Below are 16,058 nucleotides of genomic sequence, written 5' to 3'. Positions count from 1 at the left end.
TAACCCATTAGCTTTCTGTTTGGGTTCCTTGACAGGTGGGGTGCAAGATTGCGGTTGTGATGTTTATTTACTTCTTGGCCACCAACTACTACTGGATCCTGGTTGAAGGCCTCTACCTGCACAGCCTAATCTTTGTGGCTTTCTTTTCGGATACCAAATACCTGTGGGGCTTCACCTTGATAGGCTGGGGTAAGGTATATGGGACTCTTCTGTTCCTTGCATCTTTTCATCAGGCTTCTCAGAGAGAGAGGATTCTGCTATTTTACTATCCCCATTGCTCTGTTTCATCACATGAGACACAAACAAACAAAAAAAGACAGGAAGGACCTATGTCCAGCAATAATCTATTGTCACCAGTAGTTACAGGAAGTTGATTGTGTTGGGCACTACCGGTGAACTCCATCAGGAGGCACAGCTCTGCCACTGACTTCCTGTACAACCATAGGCAAGTCACTTAACTCCTCCATCTCCTGACTCTGAAATGTGGATAATAATACATCCCGACCTCCAGGGTTGTTGTGAGGGCAAAGCAAATATGTGAAGCGCTTAATTGCAAGCTAAACATAGTGTGGTGGGGAGCACCTCAGAAAAGCCTCTATATAAATTAAAATAAGAGATAATGGGTCCTCTCCATACTCCAGAGAGAGGTGAATCTCCTGTCCTTAGATTCTTCAGCCATTACATTTGTGTTTGTTCATGTTGTTAGCTCATTTCATATATCAGTCCATTGGCCATTATTATCCGTTCAAGAAGGATCTATGAATTTGCAGAGATTAAGCCAAATTCCACTGAGTCCCGTCAGTGTAAATCTGCTCCTGTCAATGGTGTTACTCCAGATTTTAAACCAGAATTCATCCCTGTGTCCAGAACTGGGGATTGACCACAAGCCTCAGAAGAGAAATGGCAGGAGGTTACTTATTGCACTGGGTCTCTTCAACAGCCATCCTCAGGTTGAACTTCTTACGCTAGGATTTGCGTTCTCATAGTCTTGCATTACTCATAGACTTTAAAGCCAGAAGGGACCATCGTGATCATCTAGTCTGACCTCCTGCACGTCGCAAGCCATGAAATCTCACCCAACTACTCTTGTAATAGGCCCATAACCTGTGTCTGTGTTACTGACGTCCTCAGTTCATCATTTAAAGACTTCAAGGTACAGCGAATTCACCATTTATTCTAGTTCATTCCATCAAGTGACCCATTCTGCATGCTGCAGAGGAAGGTGAAATTCCCCCCCTGCCCCCAGAGTCTGTCAATCTGACCTGGAGTAAAATTCCTTCCCGACCCCAAATATGGTGATCAGTTAGACCCCGAGCATGTCGGCAAGACTCACCAGCCAGACACCTGGGAAAGAATTCTCTGTAGGAACACAGAGCTCTCCCCAGCTTGTGTCCCATCTCTGGCCACTGAAGATATTTGCTAATAGCAGTCACAGATGGGACATGTGCCATTGTAGGCAGTCTCATCATACCATCCCCTCTATAAACAGTCACTGCAGTTAAGACCCCTTGTCTGGTTCCTTTTACTTTCACGGTGAAGTGTGTTCTCTGGTCTGTAAAGAGATCTGAGGTTCACTTCATTTTGTATTTCAGTATTTTTAACTTTTCTGAAATGGGGGGAAATGAAGTTAACGCTGGTGAAATTGACAGAGGGGTTGAGGGCGGGGCTCTGAAACGGGAATTCATGAAGGAGAAAAAAGGATATTTAGCAGGCTGAAACTTGTTCTCCACAGCTGATCCAAGCCTAAACAGCTCCCCCCCTTCCTTGTCTTTCTAGTTCTGGGCTCAACTCAGAACTGAACAGTGAAGGTCATTAATCCTTGGAACAGCTTATCTAGTGATGATGTGGATTTTCCAGTACTTGCAGACTCTATCTTTCTATTAGCTGTACTATAGCTCAACCAGACGTTATGGGCTGGATGCAGAAATTACTGGGTGAGGTTCCCTGGCCTCTGTTATGCAGATGGACCACAGTGGTCCCTTCTGGCCTTAAAAATCTATGAATCTATTAATTGTGTTGCTTGATGGTTCACCACTGACATTTCATCCCTGATGCTAAGTGGTGGTTCTGGCATAAGACACTGTAAATGGAGGCTTCCCTGTAACAAGAACTGCTAGGGGAATGGTATCTGCAGGGAATAGATAAATAAGCACTGCAATGTGAGACAGGTGCAATAAGGTGTCTTTGATTAAATGTTTGCAGAGCAGTAACGTGGCTCTAAGGCTTCTCTTTTCATACTAAAGAGAACTGAACGAGAGAGAGAGAGAGAGAGAGACCTTGTTTATACACAGGACCGTTCTTTACTGTCCTCTCAAAATCTCCAGGAGAAGTAACACACTCCATGCCCCTCGGTGGGTCAGCAGTAGTGGGCCTCAAGCCTTTACTCCCTGAGCTAAAAGATCCAGCTCTGTTAGCCAAGGCTGTCGCAGGCTCATTAATGTCTAGATATGGCCCAGCCACCACTACAGGGGACAGGGTATTACATTGAATGGGTGGGTGTTCCATAACGTTCTCCCAGCATTACAGTGTTTCTCTCCGTACCCTGGTAGCCCTGCCTCCGATAAGAAAACATTTCACCCACTTCATTTCTGTGCTCAAGGGAGGCAGCTTAGTCCGTGCACTTAGATTGGGGTGTGTCTCAGGACTTGAGGGACAGAGGAATAGAAACGAAATGTTTCTCTGGAGCTGCAGGTAATGTCTGCTTTGAAGAGGTTTTCAATCCATCTAGCTAGCTCGATGTTTATATGGCCCTGCATCAGCATGGTATCTGAGTTCCTATGTGAGGACCTGATCCAAAGCCCACTGAAGTCAATGTAAAGACTGGATCAAGCCCTTAAAAACACATAGGGCAAAAATCAGGACTGGTGTAAGTGGGTACAACATCCCGGGTCACAGCCTTCGTTCTGCCCCCATCAAAGAGCTGGAGGAACATGCTGCACAAAGTCTGGGGCTGGTGGAGGGCATGGCCCCGCCCCCAACAGGGGGAAACTGGGAGGCAGATGTACTCAAAGACCGTCTGTTTTCTGAGCTGCTCGGGGGCAGCGCTCCCTGCTCCATGAACAGGGCTCGTTGCAAAGCAGTGTTTGAGCTACTATTTATTGCCTGGTTTTTAAAATCAATTTCCCTGGTAAGGGAGAAATGGAAAGGAGGGTTACATTACAGGGGGAGAGTTTGGGCTTTTTTATTTATTTTAAAATATCTAAACACTTCATGAAACACAAAACATCGTGAGTTTCTCCCATCTCTGGTTAGTCTCTTAAAGTAGCACAACTCTTTTCAGGAGCAAACAGGCTGCTTTTTCTTGTGAACGAAGAGCGTTCCAGAGGGAAAATATCCTGGGCCAAATTTAGCTCTGGGGCATGCCCACTGAAGTCATCGGATGAATTTGACACATGGTGTTTAATGTCTCTGTTCATTCAGCATTAGCACTTGGGAAAGCAGCTCTGTTCGCTAAGTACCCTCCGCATCATCTGGTGCTGTAAACAAAAACGTTTCGCTTTCCAGATCTCCTTGGCAGCTTTCAGGGTGCAGCCCTGCTTGCCATCATCTGCCAAAGCGTTGAATTAATCTATTAAGACACACTGATAGGAGATGCTTGATTGGATACGTCCAGGTTCTATCCCTCGCTCTGACATAGGCTTGTCTATCCACGTGAGTTTGGCCATATCATTTAACCTCCTGTGCCGGCTTCACTACATCAAAACACATTATGTGTAATACTCATTGACTCACCGGGGCTCTGTGTGGTGTAATACGTTATTGTGTGAGCCTTTGAGATGTCTGGATGGAAGGTACTTTAGAAACACAGGCTCAGATTTTCAAAGGATCCTAAGAGAGTTAGACACCCCAGCCCCTCTGGAATATTCAGGGCTACATTTTGATTGTTTCAAAGGCTAGGCGCCAGATTTTTAAAGGTCTGGAAAGCTATCAGGTTTTATTTACAGCAGCAGATGATGTGGAGGGTAATTAGAGAGCAGAGCTGCTTTCCCAAGCGCTAATGCTGAATGAACAAAGACATTAAGCATGATGTGTCAAATTCATCTTATGACTTCAGTGGACCTACCGAGAGCTAAATTTGGTGTCTAACTCCCTTGAAATACCTTCAGAAATCTAGCCCGTAGTCCCTAGGGCAGTGGCAATCTTACCATGGAGAATAAAGATGGGCTGAAGGTGGATTCGATATGGAGATCTCCTAGCACATTTCTCCTTATCATAGCTTTTCATTTTGAAAATGTGGAGTCTCTCGTGATTTAAAAAAAAAATCTTCTAGTATTTGGGGATTATTAGTTTCAAGCTACTTTTCACTCTTCCTGCTGAGTTCAGTAGCCCTTTCGTATAGACTTGCAGCCTGCCTCTGCAAAGGGAGGGATGCGGTGATCAAGTAGGCCTTTTCAATCACCAACTGCTATGATACCATTACTGACCGCCTTTCTGTAAATTACTTCCTCTTCAGTCACTGCTTGCTTTGCGGGGGCCTTTTATCTGCATATTTGCTTTGCATGGCAGTGGGTGCTTCAGCCACCACTGCCAGGGTCTTGCTGATAATTCAACATCTGTATGTTCCGATCATGATAATGTTCAAATCTCAGTTGGCAGCTCAAGGAAAAGAAAGTACTGAAGAGAGGAGCACACAACACTCACTGGTTTCCATGCCAACGCTGCATTCTGCATGCTCATTTACTGTTATATTTATTTAATTTTTTTTCTAAACTAACATATTTTTGATAAAGTACATCGCAGCCGCTTCCCACACACCAATTCCAAGAATGGCTTCTAAAATAGTTTGCTTAGGATCGCTATAAACAGTCCATACAAAACGTATTGAATCGAGCTGAACAAAAATTGGAATTTCTGTCCCATGGGAAATTCAGGTATTTCAATATGTGTTTTTCAATTTGGAAATGGTGAAACATTTTTGTTTCAGCATTTTTGATCGCAGGTAAGTTTTCTGTATTTCTGAATCAAAACATTAAAGCTCTGGTTTGTTGAACTGACTTGGAATGATTCATTCCGTGTCAGTTAAGTATTAAACTGCTTCTTCTTAGGGTGCTGTATTGCCTGACAGGACATGTGGTTCAGCTACTTGTTGCCCCCATTTTCTAGTGTGGGCTGGGCTCTCTGGCCAGACTACATCTCCCATGATGCACCTGGGGCATGTGACTCCCATAATACATCACACAGCTTGTTCAGAGGAGAGACCAAATTTAACCATGTAACTACTTTTTTAGGGCTTGGGATGTAAGCAGTCAGGTGGGCGTGGTCAGGAATGGGTGGGTAAAGGAGAGGATGAGGGTATATGCTGAGTACTGCTCTGAGATAACGACTGTATTCAAAATAGTAGGTTGATCCGAGGGCAGACTTAGGGCCTGATTCTCCTCCTGCTCATGCTGTTCTAAGAGGAGTAACTCCTCTGAGGTCAATCTGTGTAAAGCTGGTATAAATGAGACCCCAAGCGATTTTTATTCAACTCTTCATTCCAGGCCACCATTTTTGGTTAATTGGTTAGAGCCCATATTCCCTGTCTTTTATGTGTGATCAACTGCCATGCTGCAGCATAAATCAGCCCTATGGGTGTTCACCGTGTGACCATGAAAGTGGCATGTGTGTAGCCAGACTCCTGTGCTTTGTAGATTCCTTGCAAGTTTATGCACAACCCAGTGAATGTTAGGGTAAAATGTCATGCTCCCTGATGCACACCAGCTGTGGTGCTCAAGGGATTATATACAGTTATGTGAGCGAATGGTAGAAGTGCTTGAGATCAATGCAGTTTGTTCCTTCCATGCTTTCCCCCTTCCCACTTTCCCTCATGAAACTGGACAGGTGATCCAGCCTATTTATCATCCTGGCTGTCAGTCCCCATTCCTTCCTTGACAAGCTGGCCAAGGTGAGCTCCACCACCAAGTGTTTCATTCTGTAAGAACTGTCCTGGTGATTTAAACGCTGTTCCTCTCTGGCCTCAGCGCGTCCACTCTCCGGCGGATACTCCTCCGGCAGAAGGTAAACACCTCACAGAGTGCATCATTCACATAGGAGCCCACTTAATAATATGCATCAAAAAGCAAGGAGACATTAAAACTTTATTCAAGCCTGTGCTACTCAGCTGATAGCGTACGTCAGGAGAGGGGAACAAAGAATAAGGGCTGACACAAAAAATTTTAGGGTTTTTTAATTTTTTTTTTTTTTCTAAACAAGAACATGAATTCGCAAAACATTTTGATGTTGCTGAATCTGTGGGTTTTTTTGCTGCAAAAGCTTCAGTTGAAAAATTTCACCAAGCTCTAATAGTAATATGAGCATCTCTGTGTGCTGAGTCCTCTGAAGTGAAAGAGTTCAGACATTCCTCCAGTGCTGTGATTTATTCGCTTCATTAGAGTGGAGTGTGAGCTTGGCTCCTGGCTATTTTCCTTGGTTTATTATTCACATCCACTCCACCCTTCTCAGTTGTCTTTTTAAGGCCGAGCCATCTAAAACAGGCTTGAGACACACTTGTTCATGGTATGATCGTAGCATATGTGTTTGTGGTGACAGGGAGGTTGTCACTTAATCCCTGTGTCTTGGTTAGTGTCACAGTTCAGAGCCACTGTACTGTGTATTTCCCCTTGCTGGTCTACCAAGGGCAGCCACTCTAGGCTCACTGCTCCTTAGCTATTGTCTTTCTTGTGTAGAGACCCACATCTCTCTCCTTCCTATGATTGGGGGTTTTCCAGCCTGCGTAGTTCCCAGCCAACACTCTGATATTCCCAGCAAGCCAGACTGCCTAAACAGGCCAGCGTCTGCACGCTACTTTCTTTCTAGGGGCTATGAAGAGCTGTAATTTCCAGCAGTTATGAATTATCACACAGTTCTTTCTAAGCAAGCACATTAATTCTTACGGTGAAAGCACTACAGAGAAAACAAATTAAATAAAAGACCCTACAGGCATGCTAATAAGCATACCAGAAATCAGCCCAACTCCAGTCTTGAGATCTGGTGGGAGTCAGTCCTTCAAACCCCACCAAAGGTTTTTTTTTTCTGTGGTGACCGTTTCATAACAGCCTTAGCTCAGAATTCGCAGCCCCATGGAAGAGGTTAGTCTTTCCTTTATACAGCTTGGGCCTTTTGATCTTGAGATTCCAGGAACAGATAATCAGTAGACAAAGGTCCTCTGCTCCAGGTGTAGCTTGAAAAGGCAGGGTTTTTGCATTACCAGAAGTGGGGAATTAGCATTAACCTCTCCTTAGTGTTTTTCCCAGGAAGTCCACTTCACATGTATTGTCCCCAAAATCCATTCTTGTTTGGCATATTTCAGGGTGGTCCTTTGGTCATCTGGGCCTTACGTCACATCTCCTCTGTAGCCTGATTGATTATTGCAACACACACTTGTCACAGATAACAGGTTCTTTATTCAGACAGCTGCTTAGAGTTAATTAAGAAGATGAAATTGGCGAAAAACACAGAGAAACGCTGAGGTTTAGTTAATACAAACAAATGTAATTGAAATCATAGAGAAATTAATATATACAAGTATAATTTAAGTACAGTAAAGTGGTTTCCTGTATTGTTCATCCTTGCAATCTAAGCTTATGCATATGTACAACCTTCTGGAGATGAAGAAGTCAGTAAAGTACATCAGATGGTTGGTCCTGATTCAGTTTACAACATTGTGGGGACCTGATGAACCCACATTTAGAGAACTAGACCGGATCTTTTATACTCCTCTTTTATGTAACAATCCAGCTATACGAATACATCTAGTCTCCTTCCGTGACCATAATAGTTTATACTTGTCCATCATCCATATGTAGCATTCTGGGTATCCATAATTAATGTTCTAATAATTAATATTAATAATGTTCATCAAGAATTTAACAATTCCTATACGTCAGTGCGATCTAACTACCTGTCTGCCTGGTTACCATGTTGCCAAATGCCCCCAACCACCTAAATGCAGAATTACTTTTTCAATACTGCAGCATACCTGTACTATTGTGGTCTTTTGCTTACCTCTCAGAAGGAGAGCGCAGAATTCAGGAGCTGGGGTTCAGTTCTCAGGCCTGCATTATTTAAAACTCAGACTTAGCATCACTAAAACAAGCTAGGCTTCACAGTAATAAAAAAGGTCCTAACCATAGCAACACCTAATAATCCCAATTATTCTCTCACGCTATTGAGATTGTTGATTAGGAGGAGCAGCCCCAACCATGATTTGGGATTCATCTCTGGCCGCTGCAGGACTCCTTGACGCCTGCAGGGACCAATCTTTTTCCTCGTACAACTTTAATTGATTAGCGTGATTAGCGTCACATTTTGGTCATTACCCATATCATGCAAGAATTGATTGTATGCGTCCATTATAATTCCTTTTATTTGGAAGGTAATGGTTTGCCATATTTGATGTTTTGGCAATTTCATGTTGTGTCTAGTCATCGCTTTGAAAGGTGATTAAATGGTTGAAAATGCAGGGGTTGCTCTAAGAGCTATTAAAATTATGGGAATTAAAATGGGGTAATTTTTCCATGGGTACTTAGTGACTTTCTAAAGGTCAGTTTGATGGTATGATTTGTTTGTTCCACCAGATGACTGTGGGTGGAGTGGGATGTGGAATTGTTGCTGTGAATTTCTAACAGTGGTAAAGAATTTCAAAGACCGTTCCCCCAAAGTGGCTTTCTTGGTCGAATTCTATCCTTGTTGGGAGTCCCCAGCGAGAGAGAACTTGTTCTTCCAAAGCCTTGTCACCTTGACTGTGTTGGAAGCAGTATTGCTTTTTAAGGAAAAGGCTTTTACCTGCTGAGAGAGAGGGGTTCCATAAATGACCAGTTTCCTTTTATAAAATTCTTAGATTCGAAACTAGGTCTTTTTGAGAGATCAGTACAGAACTGACCGAGAAACGTGTGAGAGCATGACCACATCATGCACCCTGAGGCCATCTCTTTGCCAATGCAGCAGATTGTGGGGTTGCTGCCCAGCTTTAATAAGCTGACCTAACCTATAATTAACCAGCCCAAGCACCTTAGCATATCAATCACAGGTTAATCCAAAGTGGAGCACTCAAGATCAGGTCCAAGTCTACGGTCACCAACCCCATGTTCTTCTTCGAGTGCTTGCTCATGTCCATTCCGTATTAGGTGTGTGCTCACCACATGCACCGGTGCCAGAAGTTTTTCCCTTAGCAGTATCCGTAGGGGACTGGCTCTGGCACCCTCTGGAGTGGTGCCTGCATAGTGCAGTATAAGGGGTGCCACTGGCGCCCCCCTACCCTCAGATCCTTCTTGCCGCCAGTGATGGTGCTGGAACTGCTGCTGCTTTAGCTAGCTTTTGCTTAGTTCAGTGTCTCTCTCGAACGTTTCTTTGTAAAATAGTTGTATATAGTTCAGTATTTACTCTTAGTATTAGTTCTAAATAGTTGGTTCCGGACGGGACTCAGCCTAGGGACAGGGCATGCCCCAATCCCCAGGCTTTAAACCATGCGATCGTTGTAAGCGGCCCATGCCCATCAGCGACCCGCATGTTGGCTATTTAAGGTGCCTAGGAAGAGGACACATAAGTGACAAGTGTTGCATCTGTAAGTCATTCAAACCCAGAACGAAAAAGGAGAGAGACATCCATCTCGGGGCATTCCTGGTGGAGTCGGCGCTGACCCCGGCAACGGAGCAGAGGTCCGAATTGGCCCCGAGCACTGCAGCGTCGATACGGAGCGCCCCGCCGGTGCCATCTACAAGCCAGCACCGATCCCCCTCCCTGGCACCAGCCAAGAAGCATGAGCGTCGAGACCGACCCAGGACGAGTTCTCTCCACGGGACCCCGTGGATCTTCGGTGTTCAGTGGATCTGCATTGGTAGACCGGCAATCTATGCCTTATGCTGCTTGACCTGTACCAGGATCTAGAGCAGGACCAGGAGTTAGTGCTGCTCCCATTGTGGGGGACATGCCTCCAGTGCTCGCCTGCATGGAGCCGTCATGCCTCAGACTTTGAGAGGGAGTCTCCGGACCCTGGGCACCGACAGTGGGATTTGAGGCGTGGCTCACCGGTAACCTGCCGCAGCCCCCAGCATGAGTGTCGAGACCGACCCATCAGGTCTCCAACATCTTGGCACCAGTCCTGCGACCGATCGGCAAAACGGGGTCACTGGTCACCCACCTGACGGCAACCGTCGCCGAGAGGCGAATTCCTTGATCAGGGAGATTCTATCGATGACTGGCCCACTCTGACTCCTGGTCCTGCTCTAGATCCCGGTACAGGTCAAGCAGCATGAGGTGTAGATTGCTGGTCTACCAATGCAGATCCGCTGAACACCTAAGATCCACGGGGTCCCGTGGGGAGAACTCGTTCTCATTGGACAGGTCAGCGTTGCGGCACGGCGGCTGGCACTGTGGTGAGGAGGGCCGCCGGGCCAGCCACTCATAGTCACTCCACAGCATCCGTTCCGCTTACAACTCCGGTGCTGAGCAGGAATCCCTGGTAGCAGGACAGGCCCTGGCACCAATGGTACCGTCAACCTCATCGGCACCGCAACCAACCCCGTGTTCACCCAGCCTTTCCAGGCCACCCGATTGGTGGTGGGGGGCCGCAGATAGGCCATCAGTCACAGCATCTCGCCCTCCTCAGGAGGTGGAGGCCCCACAGGGGAAGATCTCCCCCCCCGCCCCCGACCCATAGCTGGCTTTGACCTCATCATTGCCGGACGAAGCGATTACGGGTCCCCCTCACCCAGTTCCGCAAGATGATGCCAAGGCTCATCAGGAGCTTTTGAAGAGGGTCGCCTCTAACTTGGGGCGCCAGGAAGAGGAACTTGAGGAGCCGTCGGACTCACTGTTCGCCAATTGTCAGAGCCCACTCGAGAGCGCAGGCATCTTCGGCGGCCTTCCTAGTGCACAACCCTATCCAGGACATCTGTAGAGCCGCAACGTGATCCTCTGTTCACATATTTACCGCTCATTATGCCATCACTCGGCAGGCCAGGGACAACGCAGGGTTCAGCAGAACTGTGTTGCAATCTACACGTCTGTGAACTCCTAACCACCTCCATGGGTACTGCTTTGGAGTCACCTAATATGGAATGGACACGAGCAAGTACTCGAAGAAGAAATGCAGTTAGTTACCTTTTCTGTAACTGATATTCTTTGAGATGTGTTGCTCATGTCCATTCCACAACCCGCCTTCCTTCCCCACTGTCGGAGTTTCCGGCAAGAAGGAACTGAGGGTGGGGGGAGCCAGCAGCATCCCTTATACCGTGCCAATTTTATTGGACCAACTTCTGTTGCTGAGAAAGAAGTTGGTCCAATAAAAGATATTACCTCACCCACCTTGTCTCTGTAATATCCTGGGACCAACATGGCTACAACAACACTGCATAAAACATAACTGACAACTAAGGACAAAACAATTTAACATTGTTTAAATACATAAAATAAAACATTAAAACTTAAGTTTACTTGGATACCATATATTAAGAAAACAAAGGGTAAAATACATACAACCACTTAAAGGTTGCTATTTAGCGCAGGTCAAGAAGATCTAAGGGTTAAATTTATTAATGGCCCTTGTCTTAGTTGATAGCATCATTGATCAATAAAGCAGATGAGTACTGGAAATCTCTCTGGTTTTAAACAGTGTAATACCTTGCAAAACTACTTGTGTTAATGGAAATAAATTAAATAGTTTAATTAGGAGTCAAAGGTATTTTCCCTGAACAGAAAGACAAGGTGCATGAGGTAATATCCTGGGACCAAAATGGCTACAGCAGAATTTTTCTTCAATAGTCATATACTGTGTTTTCTTAATTAAAAAACAATATTAACATAAGCTTTGTTTAGTTAGAGAAATTAAAAGGGACTTGTACAGGTTTTACAAGAAATATTTAGTCACTTTTTTACTGAAGTGATGATTTAGGACTTACAATAATAACCGTAGCTGTTATTTGTGGGTAGCAGAGACTGCTTCATACTTTCTTAAAAGGATGATCCTTGCACAAAGCAGAGAAGTTGTGTGTTCCTGTTTTTACCATGGGTATGGTGTACGAATCCGGGATTGTGTCTGGTTTGTTACCTGGAGCCTCTGCGATAATAAGAGACAGGAAATAATTAGTCAAGTTAAATGTATATTAATAATACAAATTTGAACCCAATGAGGTTTGTGGCTCAGTCAGTGTAAACACACACACACACACACACACACACACTCCGTCTCTCTAGCTCTCCATACTTTAATTTACTCAAGGGTTTTTTATCCCTGTTTTTTAACTTTCTCCCCCATCACCCTTTCAGGTCAGAGGGGTAGTGAATGGGGTTTGTTTTCTCTCTATCTTTACTTACTACTTTGCTTGATGTAAATGTAAAATACATTATTTTGTTTAAAGAGACACTGAACTTTATAAATTACTAATACGTCTAAAGGGTTCTAAATTAGATGTTCTGCAACAACAAAGACTGTTAATTGCTCTTGTTTAATATATTATGTAAATTTAAAATGATTTTGAGACTGGTTTATGGGGAACCAATTTTAATTCTGTTCAGTCAAATGTAAGTTAAAAGCAATTTGCTTCCCTTTTTAACAGACACAGATAAAACTACCCAGGAAGTCATTTCCAATTGCATACATCAACATATTGGCAGCTGGCCAAAGAGCTTTAAGCCACTTTTCACTGTTCCCTCCTGTCAGTTTTCTAGCTGAAGATTACACCTGAATTACAAGTGAAAGGCACAGAAACAATGAATGCCTTTAACTTTACACTTGATAAACTAATTGAAGAATATCTTTATGACTGTTTGCCTTTAATAATTAAAAGATAAATAGATTTGTAGTGTGTCTGGGAAAAAGCCCATGTAATATACACATTTTACATAAACCTTTTTACTTCCATTACAGCTGGTGGCCCTCCTCCATGGTGTACAAAATACATAGCTACACAGCCTCTCAAAGCTGTGAATAACTAAGCTTCCATTATTGTCTGATAAGCAGAGGTTCCTTCTTTTAAATAATTATATATACCTATGTAATTAATAATATATTGTGATTATCATTCAAAGAAAGTTGTCCACCCTATTACTACCCAATCAAGTGCTTATAGCCTTTGAGTTGTATGCCGAACCTTTGAGTGGCTAAAACAGGGGTTGGCAACCTTTCAGAAGTGGTGTGCCGAGTCTTCATTTATTCACTCTAATTTAAGGTTTCGCGTGCCAGTCATACATTTTAACGTTTTTAGAAGGTCTCTTTCTATAAGTCTATAATATAGAACTAAACTACTGTTGTATGTAAAGTAAATAAGGTTTTCAAAATGTTTAAGAAGCTTCATTTAAAATTAAATTAAAATGCAGAGTCCCCCCGGACTGGTGGCCAGGACCCGGGCAGTGTGAGTGCCACTGAAAATCAGCTTGCGTGCCGCAGGTTGCCTACTCCTGGGCTAAAACTTTGTCATTAACAAGAGTAGGAGGTGTCCCCCCTTAAATATTGATAGGCACATTAGAACTTCTACAATTAATCCTTTGCCTTCCTGTCTCAATTGCCCCAATCAAAGTGTTACCCTTTCACCTTAGCATGACAAATTAAAGCTTCTCACACTAATAAAGCAGGCTTTAACCAGAGCAAAGCCAAATAACCCAATTATCTGGATTCTCCTCTGTGCCCCCCAGTGTGTTCCAGTCTAATAAAGCTATCAATATTATGCCCTATAGTGTCACTAATTTCATAGCAAGCTAAATTATACAACACTTCCTTAGAGAGGTTACGTACAATCCTGGCCTACAATAATACATAATCTTTTCATTTAATGAAATAGACCTGAAAGATACTTGAGCTTAATTTCATTAGGTGTTTCAAGGAGATGGCAGGAAATTGCCATATCTGTCACAGTTAGTATTAATTATAAAAGTGGATAAAACAGGAGCAGCCCCTTGTGAAAGCCAGAAGCTGCAGCTGACTTTGAGGAAGACCTAAATAAAAAAACGCCCTTGGACATTGAAGTACTTTGAGCTTCCCTGGCACCTGGGGAATTTTAATACTGTTTTAGTGCCAAAAGGGACCGGGTAGGTCCTCCGCTGTAAACTGTTGTAGCTTCATTGATTTCAGTGGAGCTTTACTAGTTGACACTAGCTGATGATTGGGCCCTTTTGTCTTTTATCTTATACTTTACAGTTAGATTGTTAAGCTCTCTGGGGTAGGGAGGTGGCCTCTTTGTGTTGTGTTTGTACAGCACCTAGCACAAGGGTCCGTGACTAGGGCTCGTGGGGGCTACAGTAATACAAATAAATAATGGTTTTAAGTAAAGAATTAATCTTTCTTTCTTTCTTTCTCTAATACCCTTCTACACTGTGACCTTAACCCGTTCATTTCTTCCCCACTCTTTCCTCTTCATCGTTGTTTCTCTATGGCCTGGTCTACACTGAGGGGGGGATCGATCTAAGATATGCAACTTCAACTACGAGAATAGCGTAGCTGAAGTCGACGTATCTTAGATCGACTTAGAATCACTTACTTCGTGTCCTCGCGGCGCGGGATCGACAGCCGGCGCTCCCTCATCGACTTTGCTTCCGCTTCTTGCCGAGCTGGAATTCCGCAGTCGACGGGAGAGCGATCAGGGATTGATTTATCGCGTCTACACTACACGCGATAAATCGATCCCCGATAGAGTGATCGCTATCTTATTTCTTTCATCTGTTGCAGTGTATCATTTCCTTGCCCCGTAGTCCCTTCCTAGGTGTTGTGGACATCAGTTAGGGTGAATACATTTTAACTGTTGGAAAAACCTGCCCCAAGCAGGGAGACTTCTATATACTTTTGAATAGCTCTGCTGTTTCCAGGCCACCCTCAGTAGACCCTACAGGTGCTGATGTAACCAAATGCCATCAACCAGAATCCTCTCTTCCACAGAGGCTCTCCTGAACAGGGATAGACACAGTTGCAAAGTCTGAATCTGGATCTCAAAGTTCATGGATGTCGACATACAGGGTCTGGCTCACTCTCAAATTCTAGATCCTCGCATACACTTCCTCATGGCTGGCAGTGATTGTATCTGAAGTTTTTGCTCAGCTCTCTCTCTTCCCAGCTTGCTAATGATTTTGTGTCTCTAAGGGGATGTCTACACTGTACTGTAACCCAGGGTTAGTAGAACACGAGCTAGCAGACCTAGGGTTGTTTAGCTAGGGGTTGAGCATCGCCACTCATTTGTAACCCCAGGTTAGGAATTGTTGAACCCTGTGTCCCAACCTGGGGCTCCAGTGTCTACACTGCATTGTCCGAACCTGAGTCCAACCACCTATATCCCAGACTTCCTCTCACCCTCCCAAAATGTGGCTCTTCTAGCCCTTTGTTTATGGTGCAGTGTGGGCAAACTTGACCACCACATTTGACTGTCCAGAGGACAAAGTCAGCCCATGGGATTGTGGGACACTTTTGGTAGACTCACAGAGCACAAGTTCTGTGGGGCTGTGTCTACAGTGCAGAGCAATAGGGCTTGAACCCTGGCTCCTAGCTTGACTCAGGCTTGGACCCTTCACCCCTCTGGGCTCCTGGAACCCTGGGTCCAAATTTTGGGTTAACGCAATTTGTGTGTAGACAAAAGGGGGGCAGATTAGTCCTTGAGTTCAGGTGTTGGGGAGAAGTTCATTGCATACCAAATGGAATGGGTGGAGAGTGGCAGGGAATTGGCTCTTCCCCCACAACACACACTATATCTGAGCCAGCTCCCCAGAGGTGGTAATTTACTATTGGTGTAGGCCAAGGGTATATTACTGTCTCACTAGAGCCAGCTTGGAGCAGAGAAGGAATTGTGGCTTCCGGGTATATAATACCAGGTGACGTAAGTGAAGAGCGCACAATACAAATGGCAACTCTCCAAAGCAAGAGAGGCAGAGAATAGTTTGAGAGCACTCCATAGACTGAGATATGTCCTCATGAACCATATTTTGAATAAGGTATAAATTAGTAGGAATCTAAGTCTGTTCTAAGAGAATTCACAAACAGCCAAAGGTCAATTGTTCACTCAGGTCTTATGAAGACCCAGCATTTGAGTGTTTTAAAATGAGACTAGTCATGACACCACAAGACATACTATAGAGAGCAATGATGCTTGTGCAGAGAGATG

General features: G+C 44.4%; 1 protein-coding gene across 1 annotated transcript in view; it reads left to right on the top strand.

Moving 5' to 3' along the window:
* PTH2R (parathyroid hormone 2 receptor) overlaps window positions 1-16,058 on the top strand; it is an 87,279-nt gene that overhangs the window by 44,262 nt on the left and 26,959 nt on the right. The window contains exon 7 of the mRNA XM_065413684.1: window positions 36-189. Coding sequence (XP_065269756.1) covers window positions 36-189 — 154 coding nt within the window. The remainder of the gene's footprint in view (window positions 1-35; window positions 190-16,058) is intronic.

The sequence above is a fragment of the Emys orbicularis genome, chromosome 11 (genome assembly GCF_028017835.1).
Source record: "Emys orbicularis isolate rEmyOrb1 chromosome 11, rEmyOrb1.hap1, whole genome shotgun sequence".
NCBI lineage: Eukaryota > Metazoa > Chordata > Testudines > Emydidae > Emys > Emys orbicularis.
Note: the sequence above shows the minus strand (reverse complement) of the source record. Positions and strands in the feature narration are given on the sequence as shown.